The 17,539-nt window shown below is 26.4% G+C and overlaps 4 protein-coding genes across 8 annotated transcripts; 1 reads left to right on the forward strand and 3 right to left on the reverse strand.

The window, feature by feature from the left end:
- Positions 1-84: 84 nt before the first annotated feature.
- LOC145969267 (uncharacterized) lies at positions 85-4,286 on the reverse strand. 4 transcript variants are annotated; one of them, XM_083095235.1, is made up of 11 exons: positions 3,918-4,286; positions 3,709-3,846; positions 3,261-3,404; positions 2,981-3,184; positions 2,710-2,867; positions 2,338-2,628; positions 1,923-2,150; positions 1,695-1,830; positions 819-1,034; positions 290-385; positions 85-213 (listed from the first exon to the last, which is right to left on the reverse strand). In XM_083095235.1, the coding sequence occupies exons 1-11, from the start codon at positions 3,993-3,995 to the stop codon at positions 115-117; spliced, it is 1,788 nt and encodes a 595-aa protein (XP_082951361.1). In that variant the 5' UTR covers positions 3,996-4,286; the 3' UTR covers positions 85-114. The 4 variants fall into 4 exon arrangements, with proteins under 4 accessions (XP_082951361.1, XP_082951364.1, XP_082951362.1 ...); XM_083095238.1 differs by having other exon boundaries at positions 3,940-4,285; XM_083095236.1 differs by having other exon boundaries at positions 3,923-4,285.
- Positions 4,287-7,432: 3,146 nt separating this feature from the next.
- Positions 7,433-8,789, reverse strand: Chmp1 (charged multivesicular body protein 1). The gene is made up of 3 exons (XM_083095243.1): positions 8,516-8,789; positions 7,818-8,283; positions 7,433-7,599 (listed from the first exon to the last, which is right to left on the reverse strand). The coding sequence occupies exons 1-3, from the start codon at positions 8,535-8,537 to the stop codon at positions 7,485-7,487; spliced, it is 603 nt and encodes a 200-aa protein (XP_082951369.1). The 5' UTR covers positions 8,538-8,789; the 3' UTR covers positions 7,433-7,484.
- Positions 8,790-9,236: 447 nt separating this feature from the next.
- Positions 9,237-10,763, forward strand: LOC145969271 (bolA-like protein DDB_G0274169). The gene is made up of 4 exons (XM_083095247.1): positions 9,237-9,356; positions 9,952-10,163; positions 10,386-10,454; positions 10,578-10,763. The coding sequence occupies exons 1-4, from the start codon at positions 9,314-9,316 to the stop codon at positions 10,656-10,658; spliced, it is 405 nt and encodes a 134-aa protein (XP_082951373.1). The 5' UTR covers positions 9,237-9,313; the 3' UTR covers positions 10,659-10,763.
- Positions 10,764-10,861: 98 nt separating this feature from the next.
- Ash2 (set1/Ash2 histone methyltransferase complex subunit ASH2) lies at positions 10,862-17,403 on the reverse strand. 2 transcript variants are annotated; one of them, XM_083095244.1, is made up of 11 exons: positions 17,231-17,403; positions 16,194-16,343; positions 15,930-16,108; positions 15,610-15,782; positions 15,288-15,462; positions 14,129-14,337; positions 13,477-13,654; positions 12,860-13,004; positions 12,435-12,570; positions 11,990-12,241; positions 10,862-11,449 (listed from the first exon to the last, which is right to left on the reverse strand). In XM_083095244.1, the coding sequence occupies exons 1-11, from the start codon at positions 17,251-17,253 to the stop codon at positions 11,345-11,347; spliced, it is 1,725 nt and encodes a 574-aa protein (XP_082951370.1). In that variant the 5' UTR covers positions 17,254-17,403; the 3' UTR covers positions 10,862-11,344. The 2 variants fall into 2 exon arrangements, with proteins under 2 accessions (XP_082951370.1, XP_082951371.1); XM_083095245.1 differs by lacking the exon at positions 17,231-17,403 and adding an exon at positions 16,648-16,752 and having other exon boundaries at positions 10,863-11,449.
- Between the last annotated feature and the right edge of the window lie 136 nt (positions 17,404-17,539).

A 17,539-nucleotide genomic window follows, 5' to 3' on the forward strand; every position in this document is an offset into this window, starting at 1 on the left:
ATTATAAATTATAAAAAAATATTATCTATAATTTTAAATTCTTGAAATATGTACAATACTTTCTGTTATACAAATACACAAAAATACAATTTTTTGCTTTTTATTGCGAGGTAATTACATAATATTAACAATTTTGGGAATTTTATCCTGAGTCAATTCTAGTTCCAACAATGCATCCAGATTTTGAATTTGATGTTGCGCCTTGCGCAATTTCTATAAAAAGTGGGTAAATTTAAAAAATGCCATTCTCAATATCAATTATTATTTAAATATTCAGCCTTAAACTTACCAGTCTTAATTCGTTATTTACTTGAGGATCTGACTTGGCAAGCTTTTTCTTTTGCGAAAATTCCTGAACAGAGAATCCGATATATTTTTCCAGGATCTAAAACAAAGATGTAATTCGCGTTTGTAAAATATGCCACTGATTCTCTAACAATATTTAGTTTTTCTTTGTAACCACAAAATTTTGCCAAGAAAAGTTATATGAATTTTGATTGTTGATAAATTTTATTTTTTACATGTAATTTAATTATTATTGCACACATATACATTTGATACTTTAAATTAATAAAATATATGAAAGATTCTTTTTTCGAGATATGTAAATTATATATAAATATTATAAATCTTAATTGTCATATATAAGGTTTATTTTCATTGAAAGTATATTTAAATATATAAATATCTAAACATTTAAATGTTTATATTTTTTTAGACATAAATTTGTGTGCATGACTTTTCAATTTTTATATCAAAATTCAATATAGTTGTCACAAAAAATCAGAACCTAAGAAATTTCTTGTTGTATCACTTACTTCAGAATCGAAACAAACTTCTATACTGGAAGTGTGATCTGCAATCAGTGCTGTTACTGTCCAATGTTTATCCTGTTTTTTTAATGCTGAATGACTCTTCACTTGAGCTCTCACTATTTTATGTATTTTTCCTATAATAGGCTTGGATAATATGTCGCTCAGGACATTAATCGTTTCTGTGTTTGCTGCTCGTTTGGTTGTGCTCGAAATGCTCGCCTTTGGGAAAAATATAGAATTGAGTAAATAAGAAAACAGTTTTAATATAAAAAAAATATATAAATTGTTAAAAAAATAGTACTTAAATTAGATAGTACTTATTAAGAGAAAATTATTACATTGATTTTTATGAAATTTGCAGAAATGATAGAATATATTATTACTACTATTCTTTTGAATAGAGTTACACATATGTACTTTAGAAATTAAATTATATAGAATAAGATGATTCCTTTTTCTGTTACGATGTATCTCTCAATTTAAATTTGATTTGTTTATATAAATATCTTAAGAATTTAGTATTTTTCATTAATAAATGATATACAAAATTTATATCAGCAAATTCAAAAAACATAAATAATTCAAATAAACCTAGGATTTTTTTAAAGAATTTGCAATTCTAGATAGAAACATTTGAAGTATGTGTGAAATGTATAGAATATCTTTTATACATGGTTTTAATTCTTTTATATATATTTACTAAGCATTTTTTATTTATCTTAATGAGCACTATTTATTCTATAGTCTTGAATCCCCTTCTTTAATATCCTTAGCACACATGGGTCGCTTAGCACATATACGCGCACGTAAAAAAAAAAAAAAAAAAAAAATATATATATATATATATATATATATATATGTAATCTTGCAAATACATACCATAGATTTTTCGTTTTGTTTTGTCAAAGCTTCCATATTTATTTTAATTTTTTTTGAGGTATCATGAGTTGCCAAATTCGATTTAGGCGAGAAATATGCTTTGATTTCATCTCTTGAGAGATTTTTATTCTGTTTACTAAAACAATATGTATATAAAATGAAATAAATAAATACGAAAATTAACATAAAATAACATAAAAAAAAGAGAAGAAATATAAAGATGAGAACCTCCGCGATTTTTCTGTGTTAACAATGATTTCGCAATTATCGAAATCATTGCGAAATTCCGAAGCATATTTATTTATCTTAAAAGCACTTGCGGAAGATGATGGTTTGCTACGAGAATCATGTGCTGAGACTGATGGTTCTTCGACTATCATTATATCATCCTCCTCGTTAAAATTTTCAATTTCCATCCGCGAAGGCGATACAGATCTCATGGGGGAATTATTGGGCCTAAAATATGCCGCTTGATATAAAATTGGAGAACATTAATAAGCAATAAAATCTGTTATATATCATAAAATTGTGAATTCTAAAATAGATTTGTAGAATAGTCTTACGATTAAAACGATGGCAATTATTATTTGGATAAAATTTCAATTAAAAAGTTAATATCTGTTTTGTTAACTTTAATACCAACCAATTCTCTACGGGTTCAAAATCTATGTCCTCTAAAAACTCTTCCATAATTTCTTTCGTTTCTCCGGTTTGTTCCTGATTATACACACTTCCAAAGCTATTTTCAATGGTTTTTATTTCCTGATTTCGCCGTTCGATTGCCGTTACTGCTTCTAAGTCGACAGTCTCCTCAAAATCATCATCGAATAAATTATCATTGCTGTTAAAATTGTCATTTTGAACATTCTGATTCACAGGCCTGGATAGCCCTGTGGAATTATCATTATATGGATCAGAATTTTCTGGTTCTCCACTAGAAAATAAAATAAATATCAAGAACGAGTTAGAAAAGCTATAGAAACCTTAAGTTCAACAAAAATCAACAAAGTCTTACAGAGCTCTAGCCAAGACATTCTCCAACGCATTAGATTTTAATAGAGATTCCACTTCCCCACCGATTTCCTTATATTTTCCATCTTCCAAGAGAATAATTCCACGTCTACAATTAATTGGACCAATTATCATCACTTTATATCCAGGAAGCAACATATTCTGCAAAAACAATTGTACAATTATTATTTTAATTGGATAATTTAGATGAAAAGTAATTTATTCAAAATTTCTCTTAAAAGAAAAAAATATAATGCAGTAATGAAAATTCTTACAGTCATTTGTTTAAGCGGTTTATACTCTATAGCAGTAATATCCTGTACTCCATCAGTAAGATACAATTGTATCATTCTTCTAGCTTTAGGTTCCCATTCAGCTTGTTTCTCTTCTTCTGCTACTACCAAATTCTCATTATTGATTTTACGAATTTCACAAAGTTGCTTGTATTTGGAATTTGCTATATCATACATCTTGTCCACCTATGCTTATATCGGATAATCTTTATATATAGATTTGAAGAAATATACACCAAAACAAATGTTTCACAAAATTCACCTGAAGTATATAGGTACCAGTTAATACAGTATGCACTTGTTGTATCAAGTTCCTCGGTAAACATCCATTCTCATTGTTGATCTCTCGCAAATCACTTAATTGCCATTGGCCCTCTACAAATTCCAAAATATGCCTGTCTGTTACCTATAATGATAATTGTTAATGTTATTTAAAGCTCTAAGTAATCTAATTCATTAAAATTTTGTCCATTATTAAATATTTCAAAAATTCCTCAATTTTTCTTATAATACAAAGCTTTGTATACAATCAACTTTACAAGTTAAAAATATTTAATATTATAACAAAAAAAAACTTGCATGTATAAAATATTTCTCATTGATTTTTCTATAAACCTCGAAATAAAATTATTATACAATTATTAATACATAATTTCATGTAGTTTTAGTATAATTCATAATTTTAAATGATGATGATACACAAGACATACTTCACGAGTTTTGTCTCTGATAAAGTATTTGACACAATCTCGCAACCACGTGTCATTCATTACATAAAACTTTGCATTTAGCTGATTTTTTATCCGTCTCAATAAATTCTCATTCATTTCCACGTTTCCTTTCTTTTTCTATATAAATTTGAGTATTATTTATTGTTAGCAAAAATATTGTTGTATTATTTATTATTACCAATCAGTACCAAACCATATACGTCTATGTACCAATTGTTGAGAACAGTAGGTTTGTTCTTTTTAGGCCCAGTCCGACAGGGCTCCATGAACTTAGCCGGCCAACTTCGATTTTTTAAATTTTTTTTATAGCGAATCGTTTGTTGGTGATTGTTGGCCTAATTACAGCGTTTATTGGTTTATATTTTTTTGTAAAATAAAGAAACAAAAATCAGCGTGAAGTTAGCCGGCGAAATCTCATTTTCGTTTAAAAAGCGGTTCAATCGATGCGGAATCGTTTGGAGATGATTGTTGGCCTAATTATAACGTTTGTTGGTTCATTATGTGCTTAAAAAACGAAAAATAAACTTTTACATTAAGGCCAAATCTACAATAGGAATAAGCCTTAAGGTGCCTTTTCACGAGTCGCTGAAACCGATTGTTTGAGCGACAAAAATGATCACGTGACAACTTTTGTCGCTGAACTATTACAGCGGTAATTTTTGTACATGAGAAGGGTAGCAGCGACAAAATTGAAAGTTGAGACAGATTTTGCGTTATTTGTGTAATCAGTTAAGACAGATTGCATTTTTTTTTATTTTTTTCATGTTCATCTTCGTCGAATGGATTCATCTTTGCATTTTTATGGATTTTTTAAAAATTCTCGGTTCTGTCTGCAAGGTTATGTCACAGGTTATGTCTTTCTTGGTACACTAGTACACATAATCACACAGCGCGGCAGTAGTGTTTCACATAGCAATTGAGCGATAACACTTAAGTGATTAAACTTTAAAAATATATTCTATTTGCCGTATAAATTAAAAAAATTCATGTAAACATGAATCTAAAAACGGCTTTTTTTTTAATTGTAAACACGTTTTATTTATAGTGGAATTTGACATAAACATTAAAAAAAAGTATTGATAATGATTTTTTCTTCAGCAAATGTTTACTTTCTATTAATATTTTATCGATAATTTGAAGATATTTAAAATTCCCAGAATATTTCGAATTTTGTGTATAATGTACAATAATACATCATTCCAAATAGCAATAAAAGCATTAGCAAAAGATTAGATATGATTTTAAAAATCTAAAGGTTTTAAATCATTAGATAAATGAACAAGTGGAAGAAAATCATTTCTAATCATTTTTTTGTGTATAAGTAGTTATAATTTAGATAATGTTTCTAAATCAATGTTTATATTACTTCCATTTTTATCCTTATATTATAAATAGAATATGTTTTTAAACTTGTCTTATTTTCAATGTTATTAATTATATATATATAAAATATATATAAAGTAACTATATATATATATATATATATATATATATATATATATATATATATATATAAAATATATATAAAATAACTTGTACACACCAAGTTATTTTATATTATATTAATAATATTAATAATATCTCTAATCTCGCAGTCGTCAGATGAGGCTAAACTTTAATTCGAAAAGTTAACATTAATGTTTTGCGCATTATCACAAAGTTTCATATATGTGTGTGTGTGTTGTAATATATAATAAAGTCTCTTAAATACATCATAAAGCCCTATTCTGAACTTCAATTCGTCTAGACAATATAGACACATATGTGTTATGCATGTTTAATTTTTAACGTAAAAGAATATTTTTTAATAAATAGATAATGTAACGACGAAACAAAGAATTAATGTGAACATTACAGATTTTCTTTTCACTTTACAGATTAAAAAATATAATTTATAGACCATATTACAAATATAGAATCGGAATATAAGATAATCATTTACATTTAATTGTTACATTTATTATCTTTTTTTTAATAGATGTAAGAACATTAATTAATATTTATTTCTATTTTAATCAACAATCTCGTATAATTTTTAAAATATTTATATAAATATGAAATATATAATATATATGTGAAAAGGAGGCTCTAAATTAATTTTAATTAATTTTTAATTTATAATTTTTTCTGTACGATATAAAATTTATCGAACATCACTCGGAATTTTGAATAAAATCAGATTTATATAATTATTAAAAAAAGTATTCAAATTTTTACGCAACAAAGAAGGCAAAAAATAGATTTGTTAAAAGGTATTAACAGATTTTATTATATTATATCATTTTATAATATTACATAATTATTGTATATTACAAATATACAATAATTATTTATTTCGAAATTAATCAATAAATTAAATTACTTTTAAATACTCTGATCACATTAGTTATTCGTTTATTACAGTTTAAAAATTAAAATTTATTGCTTAAATTAAAAACATTTTATATTTTTTTTGCTTGTTTTTTATGATTATAATGTTCTTCATACGTTTTCAAAAATTTTAATAAATATTGAGAATTAATTAACGGATGATTTCGATTTTCAAAGAATTATTTAGTAATTTCCATAAAAATTGCGCTCAAGTTTTAAAATTGAAAAAATTATGAATAAAAATTACGTTATTTTTGTTGAATAATTTTATTATCTATTTTAATAATAAAAAAATTAGATATTTTGTTTTTTATTATATGAATATAAGATGTTCGATTAAATTGCAATCAAACCAAAATGTTTATTAAAAAATCTGCAGGTAACGAAACATAAAAAATTTCAATACAATGCCGAAATTTCTATTAAAAAATATATATGATTGCTCATGAACATCTAATGATAAACAATTTCATGCGATAACCAAGTGATAACTAATAAGAAGCAAATAAAATAATTAGCATTCTACGAGAGAATATCATCCTAAGAGAGCATATCGTTTACTTTTTACAGAAGCCATACGTTTGTTGCAAAATCGTATATGTATAGCTAATACAGAGACATTTGGATGCAATCTGATAAAATTAATATCATAAAATCAATCATTAACATTTTAGCATCTTGCTTCACACATCGAGACTTCCTTTAATATCTCATTTATGCAAGTATTCTACATATTCTTAAGTTTTTAGTAGAATAAAATTATAATATATATATATATATATATATATATATATATATATATATATTGATCTTTATAGTAGACGCACATTTTAGAGGATTATATTTGATAATTAAACTATGTTGTAATGAAAGACTTAGTTAACTGATTGAAAAGTTTAAACCAAGATTTAACAAATTCTCCCTTTTTAACAAACTCTTGCATTTCCCAGCAGAAATTAGTTAATTAATCATTCACTTTATTAATTTGTATAAAAATAAGTATGAGAGATATTTCAAGAACTTAAAATTCTTAGGAAGTTTAAAAAATATAAATAAGCGGAAGACTAATTATATCTTAAAATGTTATTCTGCGCAAATCTTTAAGATAGAAGCCAATCTTTATAATTTTCTTAATGAATACATTATATTAAAGCTTGATATTGTTACCACATATAAACTAAAGGTATAGTAAGTTATTTAGAACCTTCTCTTTTAACTTTCTCATTTAAACTTATTATCCCAATATTGAAATGTAAAAAATATATATGTTACACATATGTAACATCGTAATGCACATTATTGTAATATTGGGAATATATTATATAACTTATAAAACATTTTAATCATATATTAATCATGTATATATACAATAAAATATTTTGCTATTACTCTCTGAGTCGTGCCAATCTCTGTGTCAACTCATCTTGTTCTTGGCTCACTGCTGTCGAAGTACCGATACTGCCCAGTTGACCAGAGGGCAATTCCATATTCAACTCCAGACTACAAATAAATAAAGTCAATTAAAGTTTTCTGAGCAATTTAGATATTTTTTATTTAAAAACAAATAGTATTTTTTTATATGTGCATCATGGATCAAGATAAGAATACATCAAAATAAGAATCAAAATTCTTCTTTGTAATCATAATAATCAATTGTTCATAATAATCATAAAATAAACTTAAATTGACAAATAAATATTGTACATAAATATTCTTACCCAGCTTCATCCGCAACTTGCTGCATCAAAGCATCAACATCATTTTGAGGTACATTGGTAGTTGTAGTTTGCGACATAGCATTTTCCATATATGAACTTTGTACATCTAGATCTTCAAATTGACTCTCAAACTTGTCCATAAGTCCAGAGATTTTTTCCAAGTTCATCGATTTCATTGCCGCATCCATGGCTTTAACAACACCAGCCATAGACTGAGTGACTTTACGAGTTGTGAGTGCAGTCTGTACTCTGCTAGCCACTGCATCCACCCTGGCACTCATCCTAAGATAATTTAAGGCCTGGTTTTTCTGTCGAATTGCATTCTCCGCATGGATGCGAGCACCTTCCATGTTACCTTTCTGTATTGCTTTCTTAACCTTTGTCTTCTCCATTTTCTCCTCTTTCTCACATTTTTTCGAGTTTCTCTCTAACTCCTTTACCGCAAACTTCAAATTGAATAAATTTTCTACATTTTATTAAGGAAAATGGTTCACAAAAATTTGCAACCTCTTGTTTAAAAGGGAGTTAGAAGAAAACTTCTGACAATTCCTATGATGTGTCATGATGTGAATATCCTTTGAAGATGCATCGACAAGTTTTGCTTCACTTTATAAAAGAAATCGAGAATTTCAAAATGAAAATAAATGAATGAAATATTTATTAAATACTTTAGTATAAATAAAATATTTAAAGGATACTTTCCATTTGAGAGACGGACATAGCTGATTGTTCGGCCCCCGTTGTGAAGAAATGAAAACCTAACCTCAAAAATAAAATCTCGGCTTTAACGCGCCGCTCCTTGTTGACGAATTAAATAAAATGACAAATCAGTAAACTGTCATAAAACAGGCTATATTGTTATTTATAATATGTTTCCGTCACTCGAATTGGAAGATGGGAAGAATAAAGGCTATCTTTTTCGTTCTCGTTCAATTGACATGACAGTTACGCTCAAGATATTACGATATTACTCATTCCTACGCGCCATCTGTGGACATAAAAATGTGGATATGAACTACGAAGCCAATTTCCACGAATATTTTCAGTGGGTAACGCATAATGGACACAATTTCGGGTTGTGTTCCGTGCTACGTGCACGAAATGTCGGTAACGCGAGTGTTCAAATATTGTAACGCAAAATGCTAATGTATAATTTTTATAAATAACGTGTAACTAATACTTATATGTATCGCAACGAAAATTCTCAAACTGCATATTCTGCGTAATTTATTCATTTAATCAACTAAAAATAGACATTGATTATTAATAAATTCGTGTTACCGACACTTTGGGCACATAGCACGGAACAGAACCACAATTTGTGAACATAGCATGTTACTCATTAAGAAGTTTCATGGACATGGCTAAGTAGTTCAATGTCCATGTTTTATGGACATAGAGGCGCTTTGAATGTTTTGAAGGAGAGAGAGAGAGAGAGAGAGAAAGAGAAAGAAGAGAAATGTCACATTGAAAGTAATATAAATAATTATGAATAAATGTATAAAACAAGGCTTCTAAGGAAATTGATATTTAGAAAAAGTAAGTATTAGTTCAATTAAAACTGTTTTTCATATTTTTTGTGCGAATAAAGTTAAATAATCATTGTACAGGTTAAAGTAATTAAAGTCTAAAGTCTTATGTCTTACAGGGGTTATACCTTCATTATTTTATTATTGTTATAAACATTTTAATTACAAATTTATTATTTCTTTACGTATATGGTAGAATGATTAATTAGAAGTATATAAAGTGATTATATATAAAAAGCATATACATTTTATTATATTGGAAGACTCAAGGAAATATATTTATTAAGAGAAATTCTCTTTAATATTAAATATTTATTAAGAGAAATTCCCTTTAACTAAATTTATTTTTACAAGTTTCATTTTTGTATATTGTAATGCATAATTTACTTAATAAAACTTGTAAAAATTGTATTTGATTTTGTCTTAATTAATTATCATTCTTATATTACATCGATACAAATTTCTTGACATCAACTATAGTACATAACTGTATACAATTCACTTTTACATCCGTTTCCTTAGAATCTGTATAATATAAAAATTTTTTATCTAATGCATATTACTCATACATATGAATGTAAATTAAAAGAAAGCACCAACCATAGATTATAGCATATTTCAACGGAAAGATATAAACAGTGAAGCAATGCTGAAACCAATAGAAAATTCAATCAAGAGAAAATTGGAAACCGCGTTGAGACCCCTGTACTGTAATATCATTAATGAATCTTATATGCATAATGTTCCCAAGGACTCCGAGACACATTTCAAAGTGGTGATTGTATCAGAAAGATTTAACAACCAGCCATTGATTGAGGTAATTATTAGAAGAAATAATGTTTTTTAATTAAACATTTAATTTTAAATCAATCAAATTTTAAAAACTGATTTGATTAATCATGAGCTTATGAAATATAACATGCAATTTATATGAAAATAAAAATAATGTTTCTGAAGCAAATAAAATAATAATAGAAAACGTTGATTTTTATCTATAAATTTATGAAGAACCTGAATTAAAATTGAAATAATCATTTAGAGACATCGAATAATAAATGAATTATTGCAAGTGGAACTACAAGAAAGCGTACATGCTTTATCAATAGTAGTAAGTGATAATAATGATTAATTATTCTTTTTACTAGCTTAAAAAATAAATTATGCTCCATTTTTTCATATCCAACAACTAGCTTAGATAAAATTTTTACATTAATGCGGTTTAATGTTTAAGGCAAAAACACCAGAACAATGGGAAGCAAGCAATAAAACAGTGACTGCGAGTCCTGCTTGCAGAGGTGGTTTTGGAAAATAATGTTATTTAATAATTTAATGACTAATTAAGGATTACTTAGGTATAAAAATAAATTATGCAGTATTATGTAATATAAATAATAAAGACATATTTTACTTTGATTTATACATAAGTACTATTTACTTTTTCTTTTTAATGAGATCTTTAGCATATACACATACATATATACATATGTTTTGCATATAAAATATTTTCTATGCATTAAATAAAATTGCTAAAGATAAAAATGTTTTTTATTCATAAAATTGAAATATAACAATAAAGAATTTAAAAAAATAGTTCGGTATATAAATATTCATATTTTTATCTTTAGGATTTACTATATTATATGAATTATATCTTTCTGGGAATATAACACTGCTACAATTACTTATTTAGTTGCAGGATTTCAGTCAACAATATGATAAATTGTGACTTAAATTTCATATTCTCTCACATAGAGAGAACTACATATTATTAATGAATAATTTAGTGTTTTTTTCTTTAACTTTTTTCTTATTGTGTATTAAATATTGAAAATTTTTAATAAATATAAAAATTATGTATGTGTATGTATATGTAATTAAAAAAATTAAAGATTTTTTTTGTAAATCACATATTGTTGCGTCAAGTTCTACATGCATGAAGCATACCAAATTTATAATATAATACAATAAAAATGACAAAAATAAAAAGATGCACTAATGTCACAATACAAATGTATCCAGTCTTAGTTTGCCTTCGTTCTCGGTGAGATAAAGCATGTCTGCCATTGATTGCTCAGCTATCGCCTCCTCTGCCTTCTCGTGCATCTATGATAATGGCATAGTTTAAACAAGCAAGAATTAAATTAATATTATTAATACTTAAAACTTCCATATTTTCATTAAATGACGAAATTTAGTATTAGATAAGTATTTTAGATTAGTAATTATATTATTTAAAATAAGGTGAATGTAAAAATTATAAATAATATAGATGTAAAACTTATTTTCATGAGATAGTTGTAAAATTAATTTCTTCAAAATGCTTCATATTTTAACTAGATGTAATATAATCTATATAATATCTAAATGTCTATATATTTCAAAAAAATTGGTCATCTTAAAGCTAAAAGTTTTACAATTGAAAATGTTCAAATCACGGCATATAATTAAAAAAAAAATAAATGACTAGTAGAAGCAATAGTAACAATTATATAATAATAAATATTACAAGAAAGATTAAAATTATGTTCATCATATAGTTTTTATTGTATCATCTAGAAAGGTATTTAGAATTGTGAGTTGAATGATCTGTCCACTTATATCATCGATTATAAAATAGAATGTAAAAGGTATGATTATACTTACGCCTCTGAATGTAATGTCGGTTGGAGGACATTTGAAATTTGGTCCGAAATTCACAGACACTGTTGCACTTTTATAGATCGAAATTCCAGGATAATAGGCGCCTTTGTTGATATCCATAAAAGCATCACCTTGATTGATTCCGTTTTTGTAATATATAATTTTGCTACCTTCCAAAGACCGCAGAGCCTTTAAAGCTTCCTGCACTTGATCTTTCTCCTCATAATATAAGTGGCTCTTGAACTTCACTAAAGGCTAATTTAAAAATAAGAAAATATAAAGGATAAATAATTCGTAAATAATTTTATAAAAAATTATTTGCAAGACATTTTGATAATAAAAAGGAAAAAGAAAATAAAAGTATCATAACGATTTAATTATTTCAAAAGTATTCGAGCAATTTCAATTTAATTTTTTTCTATTAATATCTATTAAATGATATACTCACTCTGTCTTTATAAGTATTTGGAATATGCGATGCATCATGTGTGTTTGGAAGAACTATGAGGAAACCCAATGTGTCACCCTCGCTATAACCGTTGCTATAATGTTTACCGCGGCTTTCATGAAATCGCGTACCCTTCCTATCAAATATTGAATCATGAAAGTATGTTGAAATTTTTTCTTTAAGAAAAATATACTATCTTAAAAAAGTCCGAAAATATAAGACTTATACTAAAAAGTAATAGAATAATAAATCATTTTCTGAATTGAAAAATCATAGATTTTTTAAAACAAATTATTGCTACAAGTTTTATCAATATTTCAAATCAAAAATAAAAATATAAAAAAAATAGAATTATGATTTAAGAAAAAACATTTTAAGATTTTTTAAAATGTACTAAATGTAGTAATCATAAGTATATATAACACCTTGATCTCCATGAATAACCAAACTTATCATAGCCAAGTGGAGCTTGTAAATTCGCGTATTCTTGTCCCCATCCAAGTCTTGTCGCGGATCCTTCTGGCATTTCCTCGATCGTGGCTTCCCAATACCAAGTGCCCCTGCTTACACCTATAAGAGATATTGATTGATATAATTAAAATATTTATAGAGATTATCACAAATCAAAAGCATTTTTCAAATATTGGAAATATAGAGACAAAAAGAACGGGACGAGATTAAAGTGCAAAATGACATAATGAAAAGAATAGAACTTGAAAATAAATTATATTATTAGTAATATTTTATGGAAGAAAAAAACTACTGAAAGAATAACATTGTGTGTGAATAATGTAAGTGCAGAAAATCTAAGTATTTCTCCTTATCTCTTTCTCTCTCTCTCTCTCTCCTCTCCCTCCCTCTCTCTCCTCTCCTCTCTCTCTCTCTTTGAGACATATAAATTTATATTTAAAAAATATATAATTACAATTATTTTTGTAGAGGATATTATAAAAAATGTTATAAAATTTTTCTCTTGCAAGATTATGTTAAATATCTTGACACAACGTTATCGTATATCTTCATAAATTGATAGCGTTCTCACTGTGTGTAGCTCTTATCATGCAATATCCTTTTTCCCCAGTAACTGCCAATCTATCTTCAGCAACTTTGAGCTGCGGCGCGCGATCATGTAATGCAAGCAATACAGTACTCGGGCTAAGAGCGCGGTACAGCCATCCGGGTATAGGTTTACCAGCCCAGTCGCTACTCTCGTCAAACTCCTAAATACAAATTAATATATATAAATTAAAATCTTTGGAAAATTTAAAGAGCACTTTTCTTCTGTTACTTGAAGACATTATTATAATTTAAGTCTAGAATTTTAACCCTCTCTCTTTTATTTATAATACATAAAAACAGCTTATATAAAATTTTCAATCTTAGAGATAAATATACATACATGTGTAAAAGTTAAAGAATAAAGTTTCTATTTTTTTATTATATTTATATTTCAAGCTTAAGAAAAAGCAAAAAGTGAATATGTATAAAAAGTTAAAACATATCAAAGATATATTAAAATATTTCCTATCATCTTTTTAATCATCTTTTTAATTTTTAAAAGTTTTGTCTAAAAAATTAGTTTCTATCTTTTCTATTGCTTTTTTGTATTATATTATAATTTCCTCTTTGTTTCTATACGACTTATATAAAGATTATTAAAAGAATTGTTAATATATCAAAAAAGTACATCTTACTTGTCGGAAAGGTGCATGAGGATCTGGTTCTGCCAAGATATATCTGTAGCCATCCTTATTGAAGGGGTGTTCCAGTGGATAACCATGAGCTGGCAATTTAGGAGTAGTCATGTCGGATCCTCTACCCTTTTTCCCAGAACCTGCACCAGCGGCTTCACCAGGGAACTTGCGCTTAGCATTACGACCGCGCAATCCTCCACTAAGTGGCACTAAACGTTCCATTTTAATGCAATATCACATCACTTTTGATATCAATAATGTCGTTCTTAATATTTTCTTTTCAAATTTAATCACGCTTCTTTTTTTTAATGTATTCAAATTTAATAAAGTAAATAAATAATTAATCAATAATTTATTTTTTTTTAAATTGACTAATTAATTGCCACAATAAATTCCTTACATATATGTAGATAATGATATGTAAATGATATGAATAATGATATCAAATATAACATTACAACTTTGTGAAATGCCTTAGGGCAAAGTTTATTAGAAATCTATTCAATTTCTCTGTCGCGATTTAAACTTGAGTAGCTTTTTGATAGCGAGCTGATGCGCGCGATTACATCTCTGTGATAAGATAAAGAATAGCAGATCTATATACATTTAGTTATGATTAAAATTTACTCTGAAGATTTGCAAAAGAAACAAAGAAAATTTAACAAATTACATATATTCGTTTTTTTTTTTCTAGGATAGACTTTGCATATTTTGTATAAATATTTGTTTTGTATATATTGTCTTCATTCATTTATATTTTATAAATATTGAAATACATACATATATATGTATATATAACATAAATATAAAATAACTATAACGGAAATAAAGTCTAAATATTCATAGATTGAAAGATATAGACAGATATAGAAAGATATACAAAACTAAACTTCAAAAACTTCTCTTTTTCTATATCTTGAATTTAAGAGAGAATAGATCGTTTTTAGCAAAAATTTTGATAAATGCGTTTTTTCATAAATTTTTAATTTATATTATTAAAAAAAATATATTATTAACTTATTAAGTTTAAATTGAAACTTTGTTATACAATTAATATAAAATTATATAAATATAAATATAAAATTATACAATTAAAATTAAAATTATACAATTATACAATTAATATGAAATTAACAATAAGAAAGTAGTAGATACATACCAACATGCTGTAAACCCATTTCTGTCGCTCGCAAGTGACCATTTTTAATCATGGCTTCATAATTTGGTTTAATTGATGTAAGTTCAGGACTTGCCAGACCAAAGAGTTGACCTTCAGATGTACTCTCGTCCATCGTAAATAGCGTTCCGACATCTTTAAGCAATGCTCTGTGGATCTAGCAAATCAAATGTTTGTCAAAGATAAGATAATTATTGTAGAATCAAAATTTAAAAATACTAATATAATACTAGTTCATGTCTTATACTTATATTACTTATTAGGTCTAATGCAATTGTAGTAAGAAAAAAGGTTTATTAAATACCGTAGCATGCCAGGATTGGGTCACTCTGCGAGGCATTGTAGTCATGCTTTCCCAATGACAATCAATAAATGGTATGATATCTTTGTCCTTGTGAAAGAGAATCCTCTGCTCATTCTCCTTTTGATACATCTGCAGCAGGTTTGCAATTGCTGTTATACACATCTGAGGAAATGCTGGAACATCAAATAGAAGCAGTATGATTAATTAATTAAAAAATATCTTATTAGAAAATATCTTACTTCATATATATATATATATATATATATATATATATATATATATATATATATATATATATATATATTGTGGTTAATACTCACGCGCCTGATTTTTCTTAAAGCTTTCTAAGCCAGTTGGTGAACAGTTCTTACACATGAATATATAGTTCATCATAAAAGGTACAAGTTTGCCCAATTGATATCCGATACAAGATTCATGAAACCAACGAGAACAACTAGCACAAAGTAGCTCTACAATATTTAAATTTCTTTCCTTGTTGCTGCAAAATGTCCATAATGAATCACAAAATATTACAAAGAAGAAAGGCGCATAACATATTACTAATAAGATTTACAAATAATTACCAGTAACAATTTCCATTTTCATTGTTGCTGCTTTGTCCAACGAGTCTTTCTGCTGGTTCATCTTGTTTAGACTTATATTTGTTCTTATCATCAAGCTTTAATTTTACCTTATCTTCAGTTGCTTCTGTTGGTTCAAGCTTATCACTTGGACTAAATTATATACATATCTTTAATTACTAATTTATTATAATTTTAATAATAGCTTACAATAACATTAATTTTTTACAAAATTATTTGTATAGTTCATTTTATCAGATTTAAAAAAAGTATATATATTTATTTACATTTTTAAAATTTTTTAAACCCCCCAATCTGAATTTTAAAATCTATCTTTTATTATTTACATTTTATTTTAGATTTTTTTACACATTGGTTCAATTATTAATATTCTTGCATTCTTAGATTTTTAGTTTATTGAATTGACAATATTGAAAATAGACCATATTATATTTACATAGAAATCTTCCCCTTGTGAATTCTTGAATTAAAAAATTTTTATTTCTCGGATTTTTATGTTTTTGAATTGTTTATCAACAATTAAATCAGAATAATGAAACATAACCTTAATTTATGTTTGACACATATATATGATACATATGATATATATATATAATATTCTATAATCATGCATCTGTTATTATATCTGTTGATGTATCAAACATAAATTAAGGTTATGTTTCATTATTCTGGTTTAATTGTTGATAAACAATTCAAAAACATAAAAATCTTTTTAATTTAAGAATTCACAAGAGGAAGATTTGTATGTGAATATAAAATGTCTATTTTAAATATTGGCAGTTCAACAAATTAAAAATCTACGAATGCAAGAATATTAATAATTGAATCAATGTATAAAAAATATAAAATAAAATGTAAATAATAAAAGTTAGATTTTAAAATTCAGATGGGGGGGTTTAAAAAATTTAAATCTAAAAATTTTTTAAATATAAAATAAATATATTTTTTTTATAAATCTGATGAAACAAACTATACAAATATATATGTATATATATAGACAATGACACCCAGGACGTTACCTGCCGTTCTTTTCTTCTGCCATTGTCTTACAGATGCCTGCTTCTTTTATTTTTGTTGGAGCCCACTACATGCAATCATGAATACAGTACTCGAGTACTATAGTTGATATGACGATGAAATACGATGTAATTATAAAGTGTAATAAAATCCCAGGGGTAGCGTTGCAAATCCAGCCGGGTTTCTCATTGCGCATGCGCGGCATCAATCATAGACTTGACATAGATGAGACACTCGCATCGAAGATTGAGATTGAAGCGAAGATTGAAATTTGACCAATCAGGACAAGGAAATTTTAGTTCCTTTTGCTC

This window comes from Camponotus vicinus, unplaced genomic scaffold (genome assembly GCF_025532165.1).
Source record: "Camponotus vicinus isolate PSW18456_S1 unplaced genomic scaffold, iyCamVici1.0 SCAF_3, whole genome shotgun sequence".
NCBI classification, from domain to species: Eukaryota; Metazoa; Arthropoda; class Insecta; order Hymenoptera; family Formicidae; genus Camponotus; species Camponotus vicinus.

Excerpts from the sequence above, each read along its gene's own strand:
- LOC145969267 (XM_083095235.1), bottom strand. The coding sequence starts at position 3,995 with ATGGAGCCCTGTCGGACTGGGCCTAAAAAGAACAAACCTACTGTTCTC. Across the intron at positions 3,185-3,260 it reads CTGGTACCTATATACTTCAG|GTGGACAAGATGTATGATAT; the intron begins GTGAATTTTGTG and ends ATATAAGCATAG. Across the intron at positions 1,035-1,694 it reads AACAAAACGAAAAATCTATG|GCGAGCATTTCGAGCACAAC; the intron begins GTATGTATTTGC and ends TTTTTCCCAAAG.
- Chmp1 (XM_083095243.1), bottom strand. The coding sequence starts at position 8,537 with ATGTCCGTCTCTCAAATGGAAA. Across the intron at positions 8,284-8,515 it reads GTCCGTCTCTCAAATGGAAA|AAAATTTATTCAATTTGAAG; the intron begins GTATCCTTTAAA and ends AATAAAATGTAG. Across the intron at positions 7,600-7,817 it reads CAAGTTGCGGATGAAGCTGG|TCTGGAGTTGAATATGGAAT; the intron begins GTAAGAATATTT and ends ATTTATTTGTAG.
- LOC145969271 (XM_083095247.1), top strand. The coding sequence starts at position 9,314 with ATGTATAAAACAAGGCTTCTAAGGAAATTGATATTTAGAAAAA. Across the intron at positions 9,357-9,951 it reads GAAATTGATATTTAGAAAAA|ATTATAGCATATTTCAACGG; the intron begins GTAAGTATTAGT and ends CACCAACCATAG. Across the intron at positions 10,455-10,577 it reads TACATGCTTTATCAATAGTA|GCAAAAACACCAGAACAATG; the intron begins GTAAGTGATAAT and ends TTAATGTTTAAG.
- Ash2 (XM_083095244.1), bottom strand. The coding sequence starts at position 17,253 with ATGGCAGAAGAAAAGAACGGCAG. Across the intron at positions 16,344-17,230 it reads GCAGAAGAAAAGAACGGCAG|TCCAAGTGATAAGCTTGAAC; the intron begins GTAACGTCCTGG and ends TATATAATTTAG. Across the intron at positions 16,109-16,193 it reads GAAAATGGAAATTGTTACTG|CAACAAGGAAAGAAATTTAA; the intron begins GTAATTATTTGT and ends GACATTTTGCAG.